This window comes from Loxodonta africana, chromosome X, assembly GCF_030014295.1.
Source record: "Loxodonta africana isolate mLoxAfr1 chromosome X, mLoxAfr1.hap2, whole genome shotgun sequence".
Lineage (NCBI taxonomy): Eukaryota > Metazoa > Chordata > Mammalia > Proboscidea > Elephantidae > Loxodonta > Loxodonta africana.
Genome location: NC_087369.1, coordinates 13,819,206 through 13,834,083, shown reverse-complemented (window position 1 = coordinate 13,834,083; position 14,878 = coordinate 13,819,206). Strand labels below are relative to the sequence as shown.

The 14,878-nt window shown below is 43.2% G+C and overlaps 1 protein-coding gene across 1 annotated transcript in view; it reads right to left on the bottom strand.

The window, feature by feature from the left end:
- Positions 1–464: 464 nt before the first annotated feature.
- FRMPD4 (FERM and PDZ domain containing 4) overlaps positions 465–14,878 on the bottom strand; it is a 216,913-nt gene continuing 202,499 nt past the window's right edge. Inside the window, exons 13-16 of the mRNA XM_064277969.1 lie at positions 12,736–12,877; positions 5,703–6,767; positions 4,026–5,315; positions 465–2,281 (exon numbers count right to left, since the gene is read on the bottom strand). Of these exons, the coding sequence (XP_064134039.1) occupies positions 957–2,281; positions 4,026–5,315; positions 5,703–6,767; positions 12,736–12,877 (3,822 nt within the window). The 3' untranslated portion in view covers positions 465–956. The remainder of the gene's footprint in view (positions 2,282–4,025; positions 5,316–5,702; positions 6,768–12,735; positions 12,878–14,878) is intronic.

Genomic DNA, 14,878 nt, shown 5'->3' with positions numbered 1-14,878 from the left:
ACTTTTGACGATCACTGAATGTTTCTTCCTGTAATTTTGCAAATCCTTTACTAAATGTTTTCTCACTCTAAAGGAAATGCTGTTTCATAGCTGAGTTGGGGGGAATGATGATGTCTTTGGTTCATGTATTTTGATCCTTAGTCAAAGTACATCTCTCCTTCCATCAAACAATAATTTTGGTATTACCAGTTCCTTTCATTTTACACTGATCATCTATAACTCCAGATGTTAGGACTCTTCCCATCATTCCCTCTGTTCTTCTTTTTGGGAAGTATTTTAATTTTAGAAACATTGTGAAGAGCATTTCTGTCCACACAGTAGAATCTACTTCCCCACCCCATTTCTAGCCCAAATAGAATGAGCCAAAATTCAAAATCTGGGATTTATGGAAGAAATCAATGTTAACCAAGCATTATGAGCAAAAAACTTGATTTATTTTATATATATATTCTCTAGTAATTCATAATAGCTTCTTGAATTTTAAATGTCTTTTGCTATTTCCAATGCTTAAAAATCATAATTTTAAAACATAAGTACTGTTTTTATATACATTGTGATTTATTTATTTATTTTTTACTTCTAAATATGAATGATATGGTCTCCAAGTATCCACTTGGAAGGAAAAGGGGTAGGGGGTCATTGTTTTTCTCTAACACAGAATTTAAAATTTCACATCATATACCTGGAGTTTCGACTATATGAAAAATAGCCAAAAGTCACCACTTTCTTATATATTTCTTTTACATGTATATATATATATATATGTATAATATAAACAGAATACATCTGATTAGTACATTTCAACATTTCATCAATGGGACTTTTATCTCCTATTTTATACAAAATAACAAAATATACAGACAGAAGAAAGGAGACATCTGTTCATCGTACACAGAAAGTAAAGAAAAGTTCATGTATGGCTTTGCAAAGGTAGATTATGACGTGACTTTCACACTTTATTTATTTAAAAGCATCTTGAGAGAACGTGTTAGTGTGCTTACGATAGCGGCCATGGTGGTTGAATGTCGCATCGAGAGTCCAACAGTGGGATCCCCAGTGGTCTTTCCAGTGGCTACCTCAGCAGCTTTCAGGAGACAAATGTAGTTTATGACCACTTCATCAATCTTCGCTACAATTTCCTGCTGCTGTGTTTCTGAGTCCACGACTTTAACTAATCGCATGCAAGCTTCTGTTAGGCAACAGAGCACTTGAAAGCTGGAAGTCATAGCTAGGAGCATCTCCTCTGGGCTTTTCTCGGCCATTGCCATTTTCCTACAGGCACTTCCCAACTGTCTGGATGCGATGGATAACAGTTGCTTGTACTGAGAAAGTGTAAGGTCATACGCTTCAGGGCGCGGCTCCTCTCTCTTCCCCGCAGTTGCCCTGACGAGGCAGAGAAGCTCATTGGCATCATTCTGGGCTGCGAGGAACCCATCAGGCATTGAATATGTGCTCTCTTTTAGGGCATTTATTCTTGCAATCTGGGCATCAAACGCCAGGTTGCTGAAGTCTAAGTCATCTGGGCAACTCAATTTTTCCTCCCAGGCCTTCAGCACTGAACCTTTGGACAGCTCCCCTCCTTTCTTCTGAATCTCAACAGCTGGGGATGGGCTGGTTGGCTCTGGCATGGCTTGAGTCAGCTGTGGTTTATAGAGGCAAGAGACCCGGCGGGTGACATCTTCCCCCTTGTCGTCCTCATCACCATCTTCATCCTGCCCTCGGTTCAGGAAACAGTAGCTAAAAGGTCCTCGGCACCCCCAATTGCTGCCCTCCAGCTTCCGCAAGGGTAATGTCCTGTACAGCTTTGAGTCTTTCTGAGTCCCCGGGGACCTCTTATGAGCCTTCCTCTCAGAGCTGAAGTGCATCGAACTTTGGGAAAAGCTTTTGGTGAGCTTTTTCCCCAGGGGGAGTTCTGCTCGTCTTTCCGAACTGGCCTCTGGTACTTCTGTGATACCCGGACAGTTTACACTGACTACACCCTTGGTCCTCTCTCGGAGGGTCTCCATACCTACAGATCCCAAGAGGGCACTGCTGCTACGTCTCAGCACCTTCTGGCTAGGTGGTGTCCTGAGGCTCCCCCCTCTCAGATCTGGTGGCCTCCAGCTCACAGCCCCTCTGTATGCCTGGTTTGCTTGGGAGAAATCATTAGGGTCTTCATTTTCAATTGGCACCTTTGATTCCAAGTGAATGGTTGATGGTAGCAGGATGGGATCAGCTTTAGGATGTTGAGACCAAGCTGAAGGTATGCCTCCTTGTCTCTCCTTCCCAGGCTCTGTCAAAGCTACACTAGGGGTAGTAGAAAAACAGAGAGAATCATTAAGCATCTCCTAGGTGCCCATTTTTACTATATTTCTTCTGCATGATGTCTGCCATTTCCCAGGGGTGCATTCTAGGAGGGCTGCCTTATGTCAAGGCCATTCTGTTTTCTAATGACTGCCTCCTGAGAGCTCACAAAAGATTTCCCTCTCAATAAAGGTCAAGAAATACAGAAATGCCCTCCTTTTTAAGGAGTCCCGGTGGCTCAGTGGTTAAGAGCTTGGCTGCTAACCAAAAGGTTGCAGTTCAAATCTACCAGCCACTCCTTGGAAACCCTATGTGGCAGTTCTACCCTGTCCTATAGGGTGACTATGAGTTGAAATCAACTTGACGGTAACATCAAATAAGCGATCGAATTTCATAAATTGTCTCCATCCCAGTATTCATCAGAGCATAGCACACTATTAGAAAACATACACCCTAAGCATAAGATTATTTCAACATATTTGAGTTCCACTTCAAGGGAGCTAGGTTAATCCTGGCATTGGTTAACCATCTTCAAAGAAGTGGCCTAATTTAATTAATGCAAGGAGAATCCCTTGAAGCTTTCCTGGTCCAGGGTTTGAAGTGAAGACACCAGGCAAGTACTCAACTTTTCTCAGAGAAGGTGTCATACGAAGAAAATAATCTCTATCTCACAGAATTTTTGTGAGAAGCAAGAGGTAACTTAAGTAAAAGCTCTTTGTAAACCACTAAGGATTGAACAGTGTGATTTAATTAGGTTAGAGGTAAAGACGGTAGTTGGTCAGTAAGTTAGGTAACATTCAAAGGCAAGCTTTCCTTTCTGAAAACCCAAGTGGTGGGTTTTCAGAAAGTTGATAATCTTGAGAGGTCAGGAGTGGAAATTGACCAATATAAGATACCCCTGACATCTATTGACCAACAGGGGGAAGAAAGCTATTGATGATATAACCTGAAATAGAAAAGCATGAAAGAGCAGCTGTCTTTGCCACGTGAAGGCTGGTCAAGGGCATGGGTGAAAAGGATATGTGCCCATTGGGTAGGAGACTGGGGAAGTCAGGCACAGAAGGTGGCTCTGTTGTTGTTTCTACCTGTGTCTGGATTTTATTATTTGGGGGGAAATGAAGCAGTCTATCACACACCCCCTGAAACCTTTCGGACACTGTGGTTTGCCAGATACGTGAGAATATTCCTCTAGGAGAGTCTTAGAAAATAGCTTAGTGTAGGGGAGGGGCATCTGGAAGGACCAATGACAGGCAGGAAAGGGAGTCACATGATCTCCCCAAATCTCTCCTATCTCTCCCAAGCCCTGCTCTGTTATCTTTCCTTTACCTCTCAATTGTGAAATGGCAAAATTAGAAATTTGATGCCTTGAGAGGGAAATCGAACTCTTTTGTGACCTTAAGCAAAACTATCTTTTAGCTAAAAGTCATACTGGGCATTGCTCAAAGCCTACATTTGGAATTTATAAAGAAAATGTTTATCCATCAAGTTCTAAAAGCAAACACAGAACAAGATTATAAAGAGCAAATGCCATTTTCACCATCGTTCCAGATCTAGAAACTTCAGCATTTATGAAACACGGGGGATCAAGGATCAATATTTAACCGAACCACAGTTTTGCAGCCCTTTTTATTTTTATTCTACCTTTTCTTTTCTTTCAGACTTTGTACTTTTACGTTTGCTGTGAATTTGGTTTACACGCCCCTGGTGTGCAGTGCAAAGAGCTACATCCATCATTGCTGTACCTGTGGTTTCCTTAATCTTGGGGAGCCGATGACATCCATCTCTCAAAGTGCCAAACAGGGGTTCGGCATTAATGGCTGTGTGCAGTGCAGGCACTGTCATCCGCGGACACATCCCCTCTGTCTGAGGGTGCATTTCCTTAAAGGTGGCTCCGTGGTTGGGGAGCCCAGCGGCTCTCTCCTCTGAAGGGATATAACTCACGCCTTTCCCAGAAGCATCAGGAATCAGGTGCTTCCCAATGGAGGTGCACAGCGGGGACTCCACAGGCGTGGCACAGGCACTGCCACTGCTGCCTGTGCCACAGCCGGCATCCACTGAAGAGCCTTGAGAGCTCTGTAGAGAAAAGTGGCCCTCACTCTGCAGAGACGACATCCGCTTGGCCAAGTGGTACTCACAAAGCCGGGCCATGCTCTCTTCTGCCTCTGGAAGCTTGGGAGGATGGTCATGGGTGGTTGAGTCAGCATCCTCTGGGTTATTCACATCTTTGGCTGAGGATACACAGGTCACGTCAGTTAAGAAGCGATCCCCTTGGCCAAGTCCAGAACCATCACTGGCTTCTCCATCTGCAGCCCCTTCATCCTTCCCTTCAGCCTCCCTTGGCCCGAGACCAGAAGCTCTTGCAAAGGTTTTCCCTGTGGCTGCTTCCAGCCCACTTTTTTCAGCCACCCCACCCTCGGCGGCCACATACCATCTTTGGCTGTCTTTGCGAAAGGCAGTTCTCTCCAGGTTAAAAGTGCTTAGGTGTTGACTGTCCCTTGAAGACACAGTACCAAATGCACCTTTGGCATCTTCCTCCACCTCAGCTGTTTTGGTCCCCTGCTGTTTTTTCCCTGGCATGTTCCCAGGAGGGGGTGTTTTCCCCTCCCCGTTGGCTAGCTTGCTTTTCCTTTTGCTGGTACAGGAATATGCCACCGACCCCATGTGCAATTTGCTAAAATAGTCTGTGACCGACTTGGTCTCCATGGTTTCGGGCTCCATCTCCATGTGGTCTGAGTGAAGAATCTGCTTGGAAGGCACAGCTTTGGGTGGGAGGTCGGTTGCTGGGCGAGCTGCCAGGGCATGAGAGGACTTTGGAGGCAAGCCCCCAGCAGGGGGTTTGGAGGCGGGAAACTCTGTCTGCTCTTCGGCAAGAGGGTGGTAGCCTTCGTGAGTGGCCAAGAACATGCGGGAGAGGTTTTCTGACTGCTTCTGTGCTGTGGCCAGTTCAGAACTCTCCGTCATTTCAGAAGAGTTAGTTTCATTGCCCGAGTCTGATGAAGACTCAGGACTATAAGCCCGCAAGATGGCTACACCTGCATGCCGTAAAAAATAAGAACCAGTTAATGGTTGTGTCAGAGGCACTTGAGGACATGTAAGAAAATGGGGCTCATTATTATTTAAAAACAAAAACAAAAAACAACAAGTATTTCCCTTCTTAATAAGGACTCTGAGTTTATTGCACAGTTGTTCTGGAAATGGGGAAAAAACGTGCCACATTTTAAAAAAAGAAAAAAAAAGGGGGGGGGAACAACGAAGGAAACCACGTACACAAAAAACCCATGATGGCCGTCTCAGTACATTTATAAAATGGGACGTGTGTGAAATGGTAGACGCCACATAATAGGACTCCAAGGGCAAATGGTTTGAAAGGATGAAATGATATGGTTATCAGTGAATAAACGTAACAATCGTGAAAGAACCTGAATTGTCACTGGTCTGCTGTTCTTCTGACACGGACAGAGCTTCCAGAGCTTCCAGTGTGGAGACGACAGAATTGTCCAGCCCCTTCTCACACTTCCCTTCAGCGCTGGTGGGCACAGCATCGATGAGGGAGACGGGGATCTCGTCATTTTGTAGGCCACTGCCTTGCTCCTTGTCCTCGCAGAAGGAAGCTGCTTGGCTCTGAGAGTCCTCCTCATCTGAACTGTCTCTAAAGCCAGGAGGGGGAGCAGCAATGGCCATGTTCAAGGAACGTAACAGGAAGTCATCCTCATTGTCATCGCCTTCCGGAGGGGGCAGAGACGTAAGGTCAATGATGTCATCGCTGGAGCCAGCCAGGTTGAGGATGGGTGGCTGGTCTATCTCTCCTACCACGAGGTCCTCCTCACAGCTCACCTCATCCTCGTCCTCTGCGTCGTCGGTGTTTTCTGCATAACAGATGTCATGCAGAAGGGGCTCCTCAATCCCTTCGGTGGCCCCGAAGTTCTTCACATCGCCTATGTTTGCATAAATGGAATTTGCCACAAACTGGATGCCCTCTGTATCTGGAGCGAGGTCCAGGCTCTTCATGTCGTTGGCACTGCTGATGTAGAGGTTCCTCTGCTTCTCCAGCATCTCTGGACTCTCATCCAACAGCCTTTCGTAGCCGAGAGTCGGGGGGCTCATGCCATCATCCAAGGCGAGATCACCAAAAATAAAGGACACTTTAGCTCCTCTAGGAGTTTCCTGTGCTTTCTTTAGAGTTTCTGGTCCAGAGAGGGTCAACAGAGACCGCTGAGCTAGACTTCTGTAGTCTGCCTCACAGGGGGCATCACCTGGCTGGGCCAGCTGTGGGTTAAGCTCATCGGAATTATAGGTATTGTCTATGTACAGGTGCCGATGGTCTTTGGGACACAAGGTGCCATCTGCAATGTCAACTGTCTTCTGTTTTGCATCTATATATGTTATCTGGGCTTCTTGTTCCCCTTCGCCGATAAAGGTGGTCATTTGGGGTATACAGTTCCAATCTGGGCCAACGAGGTTATGCTTTCCTTTGTTCTCAGTTCCTAAAGAGAAAGAGTCATGCAAAGACATTACAGTGCTGTCTGGTTTCTGGGAGTCTTTTCTGTTTCTTAATTTAATAGCTTGTAGCATCGCTTGTGTAGATATCATTATTCAGCTTTTCAAATTTGGTACCAGCTGATTTGGACTTCAGGCATAAGGACCTCTTGACCTTAGCCAAATTGATACTTCATAAAGATAATTGCTATTTGATAAAATATAATACCATCTGGGAGTAGGTTATTAAACGACTTCATTTATGTCTATGAATGTGAATTTCGTAACATGCCTTTTAAAACCCTTAAAAGCAATATTTCGATGGGCTATTATTCCAAAACACAGATTGCCCTTTTCTTTGTAAAACAAGATCTAACATTCTCCACTTTGTGAAAGAACATGTTGGACTTTTTCCTCATTAAGAGAAGGTCAAGGTCCTCATGTAGCTGCCACGTTTTTTAGGAAATTAAAATAAATATGTAATGATAGAAAAAGAGGAAGACCCTCAAAGAGATGGATTGACACAGTGGCTACAACAATGGGCTCAGACATAGCAACGATTGTGAGGATGGCACAGGACAGGGCAGTGTTTCCTCCTGCTGTGTATGGGGTCTCTATGAGTCGGAATCAACTCGAAGGCACCCAAGAACAACAACAACAAGGACAGATAGCATGACGACCTCTCTCTTCAGCCTTTTTGTAATCATGTGTCAGTATGTATGCCTCATGTGTCAGTATGTATGCCTGTATGCATGGATATAGATTCATATATATATGTATATATATATATTTAAAAACACAATGCATGAGATAGAGCATTCACAGGTAATACAGTTCTCTCTGCTATTTCTAAGCACAGCTAATAATTTGACTGACCTCAATTTTTATTTGTAAAATGCGGACTCTTGAAGATTTGTTTGATGGGCCTTATTAATTAAAATTGCAAAACTCTGATTTAAATATTGGTTTTGTTTGCTCTTCAGGGCATTTCCAAAGGGAATTTTGATGTAGAAATTTTGCTCTGATATTTTATAAGATGGGGCACTGGGTTATTCTGCCGATATTGTTTTGTAGATTCCAGAGGTGACATTTTGAGGAAAAGAAAACTAGTCATTGTAGCAAATTTTAGGGTCACACCATTCTCCCATCTGTTCCCCCAAAATGCACCCTGGCTCAGGTTAGGGGAATACTGACATCAAATGTACCAGACCTATGGGAGAAATGCAACAAAAATCAGTTTTACCAAAGAGGTTATTGCTCCCCACCAAATTATACAATGGACATATTATGGTGTCACGGATTGAATTGTGTCCCCCCAAAATATCTGTCAACTTGGCTAGGCCATGATTCTGAGTATCATGTGATTGTCCACCATTTTGTCATCTGATGTGATTTTCCTACGTGTTGTAAATTTCTACCTCTATGATGTTAATGAGGTGGGATTAGCAGCAGTTATGTTAATGGGACAGAACTGAACCTACAAGACTAGGTTATGTCTAAATCAATCTCTTTTGAGATATAAAAGAGAGAAACGAGCAGAGACAGGGGGACCTCATGCCACCAAGAAACAAGAGCCAGGAGAATAGCGCATCCTTTGGACCCAGGGTCCCTGCACTGAGAAGCTCGTCAACCAGGGAAGATTGATGAAAGGACCTTCCCCCAGAGCTGACAGAGACAGAAAACCTTCCCTGGAGCTGGCACCCTGAATTCAGACATCTTGCCTCCTATACTGTGAGAGAAAAATTTTCTGTTTGTTAAAGCCATCCACTTATGGTATTTCTGTTAAAAGCAGCACTAGATAACTAACTAGATAAAATGTAATCCCATTTGGGAATAGAGTTTTCTTTATTATGTCAATAAGGCTATATCAGTGTAGGGTGTGTTTTAAGCCAATCACTTTTGAGATATAAAAGGAGCAGTTTAGGTACAGAAGCAAGGAAGCTCAAATGGGGGAAGATCGATGCCATGCGGAGATCTCCAAGGAACCAAGAAAGAGAAACTGACAGAGCCTTCTCCTAGAGCTGGTGCTCTGAATTCAGACTTCTAGCCTCCTAAATTATAAGAAAATAGACTTCTGTTCATTAAAGCCACCCACTTGTGGTATTTTTGTCATAGCAGCACTAAGAAACTAAGACAGTACACAATACTGAACAGTGCTCATAGGCAATTACTTAATACACATATATTTTCATGAGCAGCAAGTAAAATGTATAACTTCCAAGACATTGAGTTACACACTGGCCATTTTTGCATCTTATCTTATAATACACACACCTTATGGGGGTCCAGCATTGTTTTATTAATAAGCACAAAACTTCAGATTATGTCTGGCTGTGTGTGTGTGTGTGTGTGTGTGTGTGTGTGTGTGTGTGTGTGTGCACGAGTCTGTTGAGAGTGTGGATTGTCATGGGGAGTGGTTCAGCAAACCGTATCTGTGACAAAACTCTGGGTTTCGGCCAGGGGTTAGCAAGTTCTTTCTGTAAAAGAAGGGTCAGAGAGTAAATGTTTTAGGTTTTGTGGGCTGAGTACTCAGTTGAGCAACTACTCCACTCTGCTGCTGTGACACAAAAGCAGCCATAGATAATACATAAAAGAGTGACTGTAGCGGAGTGAGTGGTGGCCTCCAAAAGGTATGTTCACCTAGGACCTGTGAATGTGATCGTATTTGGGAAAAGTATTTTGCGAATGTAATTAAGGTAAGGATCTCGAGATGAGGTCATCCTGGATTATCCGAAACCAAAAAACCAAACCTGTTGCCGTTGAGTCGATTCTGACTCATAGCGACCCTGTAGGACAGAGTAGAACTGCCCCATAGGGTTTCCAATGAGCGCCTGGTGGATCCAAACTGCCAACCTTTTGGTTAGCAGCCATAGCTCTTAACCACTATGCCACCAGGGTTTCCAGGTGGGTCCTAAATTCCATGGCAAATGTCCTTATAAGAGACAGAAGAGGAAAAGACACACAGAAAAGAAGGTCATGTGAAGATGGAGGCAGAGATTGGCATGATGCAGTCACAAGTAATGTTGACAGCTACCAGGAGGTGGAAGAGGCGAGGAAGGATTCTCCCCAGACCCTTCTGAGGGAATGTGTCCCTGTGGACACCTTGGTTTCAGACTTCTGACCTCCAGAACTATGAGAGAACAAATTTCTGTTGTTTTTAGCTACCTGGTTTGTGGCAATTTGTTAGGGTGGCCACAGGAGACTAATAAAATGGGTGTAGCTGAGTTCCAATAAAACTTTATTTCCAAAAAGAGGATTTGGTCCAGGGACCATAATTTGCTGACTCCTGGTTTAGACCAACAAGAAAATGGAACAGGTCAGCCTGCTAAAAGCAAGCTGATGTATACTTACTCAGACCCTCCCAAGGCCCGGAGGTGCATAAATACGTGGGATGGGGATTTTGAAAGTGCTTGAAGGTTAATTTTCAAGATAGAGAAGAAGAAACGGGGGCTTACCGTTCCTTATTATAAGATCCAGACTAAGGTTTATGATCAATTAATAAGACAAGAAGAAAATACACTCCCAATCTTGGAGGCCAACCGGAAGGGTACACTAATTTGACTTTCTGGAATGATTTTGGGGACACTGAAGGATGTGAGCTGGGCACTGGGGTCTATACTGTGGCCCAGTTTCCTACAGAGCAGGGGTGGGAGGACAGAATGGTCTAGAGCTAAACTGGCCTCATCAGCCTCTTTCCACTCTACATTTCTTGGGTCTTATGGGAGAGATCCTACAGAGAGGACAGGGTTTTCAGCCATTAGAGGTTGCTGTAAATCCTGGGTTGCTTAGTTCTACAGGCTTCTTTTTGAATTATGCCATCCCCCTTGCATGTTCATTCTTTCTCTCTTTCTCTCTCTGAGAGTGAGGAGAGATATTTGGAACATGTGCCCTCACCATCATTCTTGTTGTAGAACTGGAAGAAATTACTGAGAGGGCAAAGCTTCGTTCTTTCCCCATGGTAATGACAATTTTTGTAACCAAATTTTTGCCTTTCGAAGTTTTATTAAATATCACATATAGTGGGTCTCATTATCAATTGAACAGAGCTGAGGGCCCTCATTCTTGTAACTATTTTTAGGATGAAAGGTTTGGTTTTCTTCACACATCTGTACAATTTTAACAGTCCATGGGAAAAGGTTTTTATTTTCGAGATTAATGCTAAGATTTGAAAATAAAAAGACGAAACTGATTTTCCAGTGAGAAAGAATTCTGTCAAATTGCTGAACTGCTCTTCAGAATGTTAAAGGTCAGTGCTAAATTGCTCTGAATCTCCCAGCTCAATGAGAACATGAGGTCATAGAAATACTCACCAAACCCATCCCGCACTAACTACCTCCTTTTCCCCTTTCCTTTTCTCTATTTTTTTTTTTCTATCAATTTTTAACCAATTCTGTCTCTCAGGGTCTTTTTTTGCTGCGTGTTCTGGCTTCCTTTCCTGTTTGTGTTTCCGCCACCTTCATTCTTGATTTTCCTACCACCATTTTTTTTTTCACTGCCAATTATTGAAGTGTTGGGCATTGTTTTAGGTGCTGCACATGGAATTTTTCTAACCCTTACCTTGCAAGGTAGGTTGTTAATTCCCATTTTACAGATGAGAAAACCCAAGCTTAGAGACCTTAAAGTAAAAACTGATACTCAAGGTCCAACGCTAGTTAGTGTCAGGGCTGGATTAAATCTTAGACTTATCTAACCCAGAAATCAAAGCTGGCTTCTACTATGCCTCCTCCATCTCTCTTTTCCTCTCTTACTTCCTTTTTCCAATGACTGTGATCGCTTTCACTTAACCAGCCGTCATAATAAACTGTGTGTATATGTACCTACATATGACAATACTTTCATGGAAAAAAGATTTGTGTTTTGTGCTAAGTTTAAAAGTGAGACAATTTCCCTTCCCCTATTTTTCCTTATTTTTTTTTCTCTCAGAAACAAAGACAAGAAAATTTGTTCTTAAAATTTCCCTTCCTTTAAAAAAAATCTGTGGGACACTGATTATCATTTTTTCATGGGTCAGTGGTTCTGGCTTAAATAAAACTCCCCCCTCTTTGCCATTCATCAGCCACATTTATTAAGTGTCCCCTATAGATAGAAGAGGAAACCCTGGTGGCGTAGTGGTTAAGTGCTATGGCTGCTAAACAAAAGGTCAGCAGTTCGAATCCACCAGGCGCTCCTTGGAAACTCTTTGGGACAGTACTATACTGTCCTATAGGGTCGCTATGAGTTGGAATCCACTCGACCGCAACTGGGTTTTTTTTTTAAATAGATAGAAGAAGATGTTCAAACACTGAAAAAAAAAATAACCCCCAAAAAACCCCAAAGCAAATAAAAACTACCCCCTCGAAGAAACCATCTATTTAATCAATGGTGTGGCCCTCCCTGTCCTCATTTTGGGTTATTTTGTCAAGTGGCTGAAGCAAATTATTTAATGTCTTTGCCATCTTGATGCTCCTGCTGCCAAGGCAAGATGGCTGCCGGTGCAGAGGAATTCCCTTCTAAATCACCCAAGTTCAAGTGCTAGGTGATACCTACCTTCTCCTGTTACAAGGATCTTGGAAGAAGGTCTGGCTGCAGGGCTCCCAGGTGTCCTAGTGTCAGGCACATTAAGGAGAGGCCAGCCCTAAATCAGGGGGCTCACAGACTCCTATGAGTGTATTCCATCTTAGGTCTCTGTGTCTTGACCTCTCTAAGAGTGAGGCAATACAATCTCAGCTAGAAAGACTGCTGCTTTCTCCCTTCACCAGAATAAATAGCACAGCCTCTGGAAGTTAGCACACCAGCATTTCTGAGGAGATGGGAAGTCAGCGTTTCCACTTTTTAAAATTCACCATATCAGGAGAAGTGTTGGCAGGTTTTTGCGTTAAATTTGGGCAATAGATTTTTTGTGGGTGCAATTTTAATTTTTTTAAAACCATCCTTATTATTGTTTTCTGTTGGGGCGTGGGAGGGTGGTCATTGCTTCATTGATTTAGGAGAAAATACCTGTTTCCTGGGTCCCTGCATTGTTTTTCTTGTTGGCCATGTTAAATATGGACCTCCTGGAATCTACAAGTAGCCGGTAGTATCCAGCTGTCAGGCAGGCCAGGTTCATGGCATCTGACGATTCCATCAGGAGCGTGATGGGCTAAACAAAAGAGAACGTTTTTGTTAAAGCCATCCATCCATCCCTAATAACTTCCCTCAAATGCCAACAACTGCATTTATGCTTATGAAATGTAAACAAAGGAAGTTAATGGGCAAACGATTCATTGGAGAACCACAAATGGGGATTAAACGTCAGACAATAACACAGAAAAACATTTAGGAGACGCCATTTTGAAAGCCTGGCCTTTCGAATCTCTTTCAAGTCATACTGGAACTACAAAACCAAAACCAAACAAAACATTTCCTAATTTCCAAATAGCTAGCATTTTAAAGAGTGATAGTTAAAGAGTCAGTTACCAGATTTGAACTCGTAATCTGAAAATGATAGGAAGATTAAGGTTGGAGCTCATGGTGAAAATTATTGCTGAAGTAAAAATCAAGTGGAAATTGCTGCTGTGACTAACGAAAAGTGTCAAAGTAGTACAGAAAGAAGATGTTTCTAAAATAATTGTAAATTCACAGGAGGGTAAAACAGAGATGAGCATTGAGAAAAGGCCTTGTTAAAACTTTCTGGAAACATGGGGTCATCATATAATTGGACATGGATCTTAAGCGTACGGGGAAGGAAGTGTTTGATTGAAGCCATTATTTCCATTCAGTTAGGAAGAGTGGACTAGCTGGTATGATCTTGCTGAAAAAGAGAGAAAGTGAGGGAGAAATAAGGGAACAAAAAAGGACAGACACCAAGAGAGGCACAGAGACTGTGAGGTGACAGGCCTCTTGTTTTCGTTCCCAGGTGGAGGGCACTGACCAAGTTCAACACCCCACCTGGTGGAATCTGATTCCTATCCAAAGCCCTGTACTAATTATTGAGCTGCTTTTTCCTCCCACTTTAACAGAGGTCTACCCTTGGGTACCAAGCCTCTCTAGCACCACACACTTAGTGGTGCAGCCATCCAGAGTCCTCACATAAAGGCAAGAAACTACCAGGTCTCGCCACTCATTTCTGTTTGGGACGGATTACCCCATTATTGACTGCATCCAATTCATCCTTTCTTCTGCCCCTTTCCCATGATGGGCTACTTCTCTCAGCATCTTTGGTTATAGACTTGGTGAGGTGGTTCAAGTCTATTCTCTCATCTTCAGCTTGCTGTGAGGTCAACTTTAGGGCCCCTGGATTAAGCCCATGACATCCCATGGGCCACTGTTAAGATTTCTGAGCTCCACTTTCTCTCATGATTCGTCTCTTCCTAATACAGAGCATAGTCATGCTTTCTAGAAAATCTTTCTAATACCCTCTATTATTCTTAATCCACTCCTCTCATACCACCCTGGTGGGGGAGAGGGAGACGTGGCTCCCTCCCAGCTGATGTCTCCTTTGTGGAGTCACCATCTCCCTTCTGATCCAGTGCCTTTTCTCCTGGATGCTAGTAGAAACATTGGCATACATTAATATAGCAAAAATCCAATGACTCCTCTATTCCTGGGGAAGAAGGTATGGACAGGAGACCAGCATCATCTCCAGTCAACTTCTGATTTGGGTGGAGAGTTTTGTCCTTTGTGGAAAAGTACAGATGGTTGTTTTAAATGGAACAATGTTTAAATGGAGTGCCCATGACATTCAGAGCTGATGACATACAGGCCATCAAGTCAATTCCAACTCATGGCAGCACCATGTGTGTCAGAGTAGAACTGTGCTCCATAGAGTTTTCAGTGACTGGTTATCCTGAAGTAGATTGCCAGGCCCTTTTCCCAAGGCACCTCTGAATGGACTTGAACCTCCAACCTTTCAGTTAGCAGCTGAGCCCATTAACCATTTGCATCACCCAGGGACTCCAGATGAGACAATACACTAAAATAATCTCCTTTTGCTGAAGGATAAAGACATATGAACCAAACCTAACAAAAGGGAATAGGAATTCTAAAGATAGTTGGGAAAAATTTCTCTGACTCTGTAGATATGATTCTTATATTCTAGAAAGTTAGATGGAAAAAATCTCTCCTATTCTATATATACACAAGTATTCTAGAGCCAGAACGG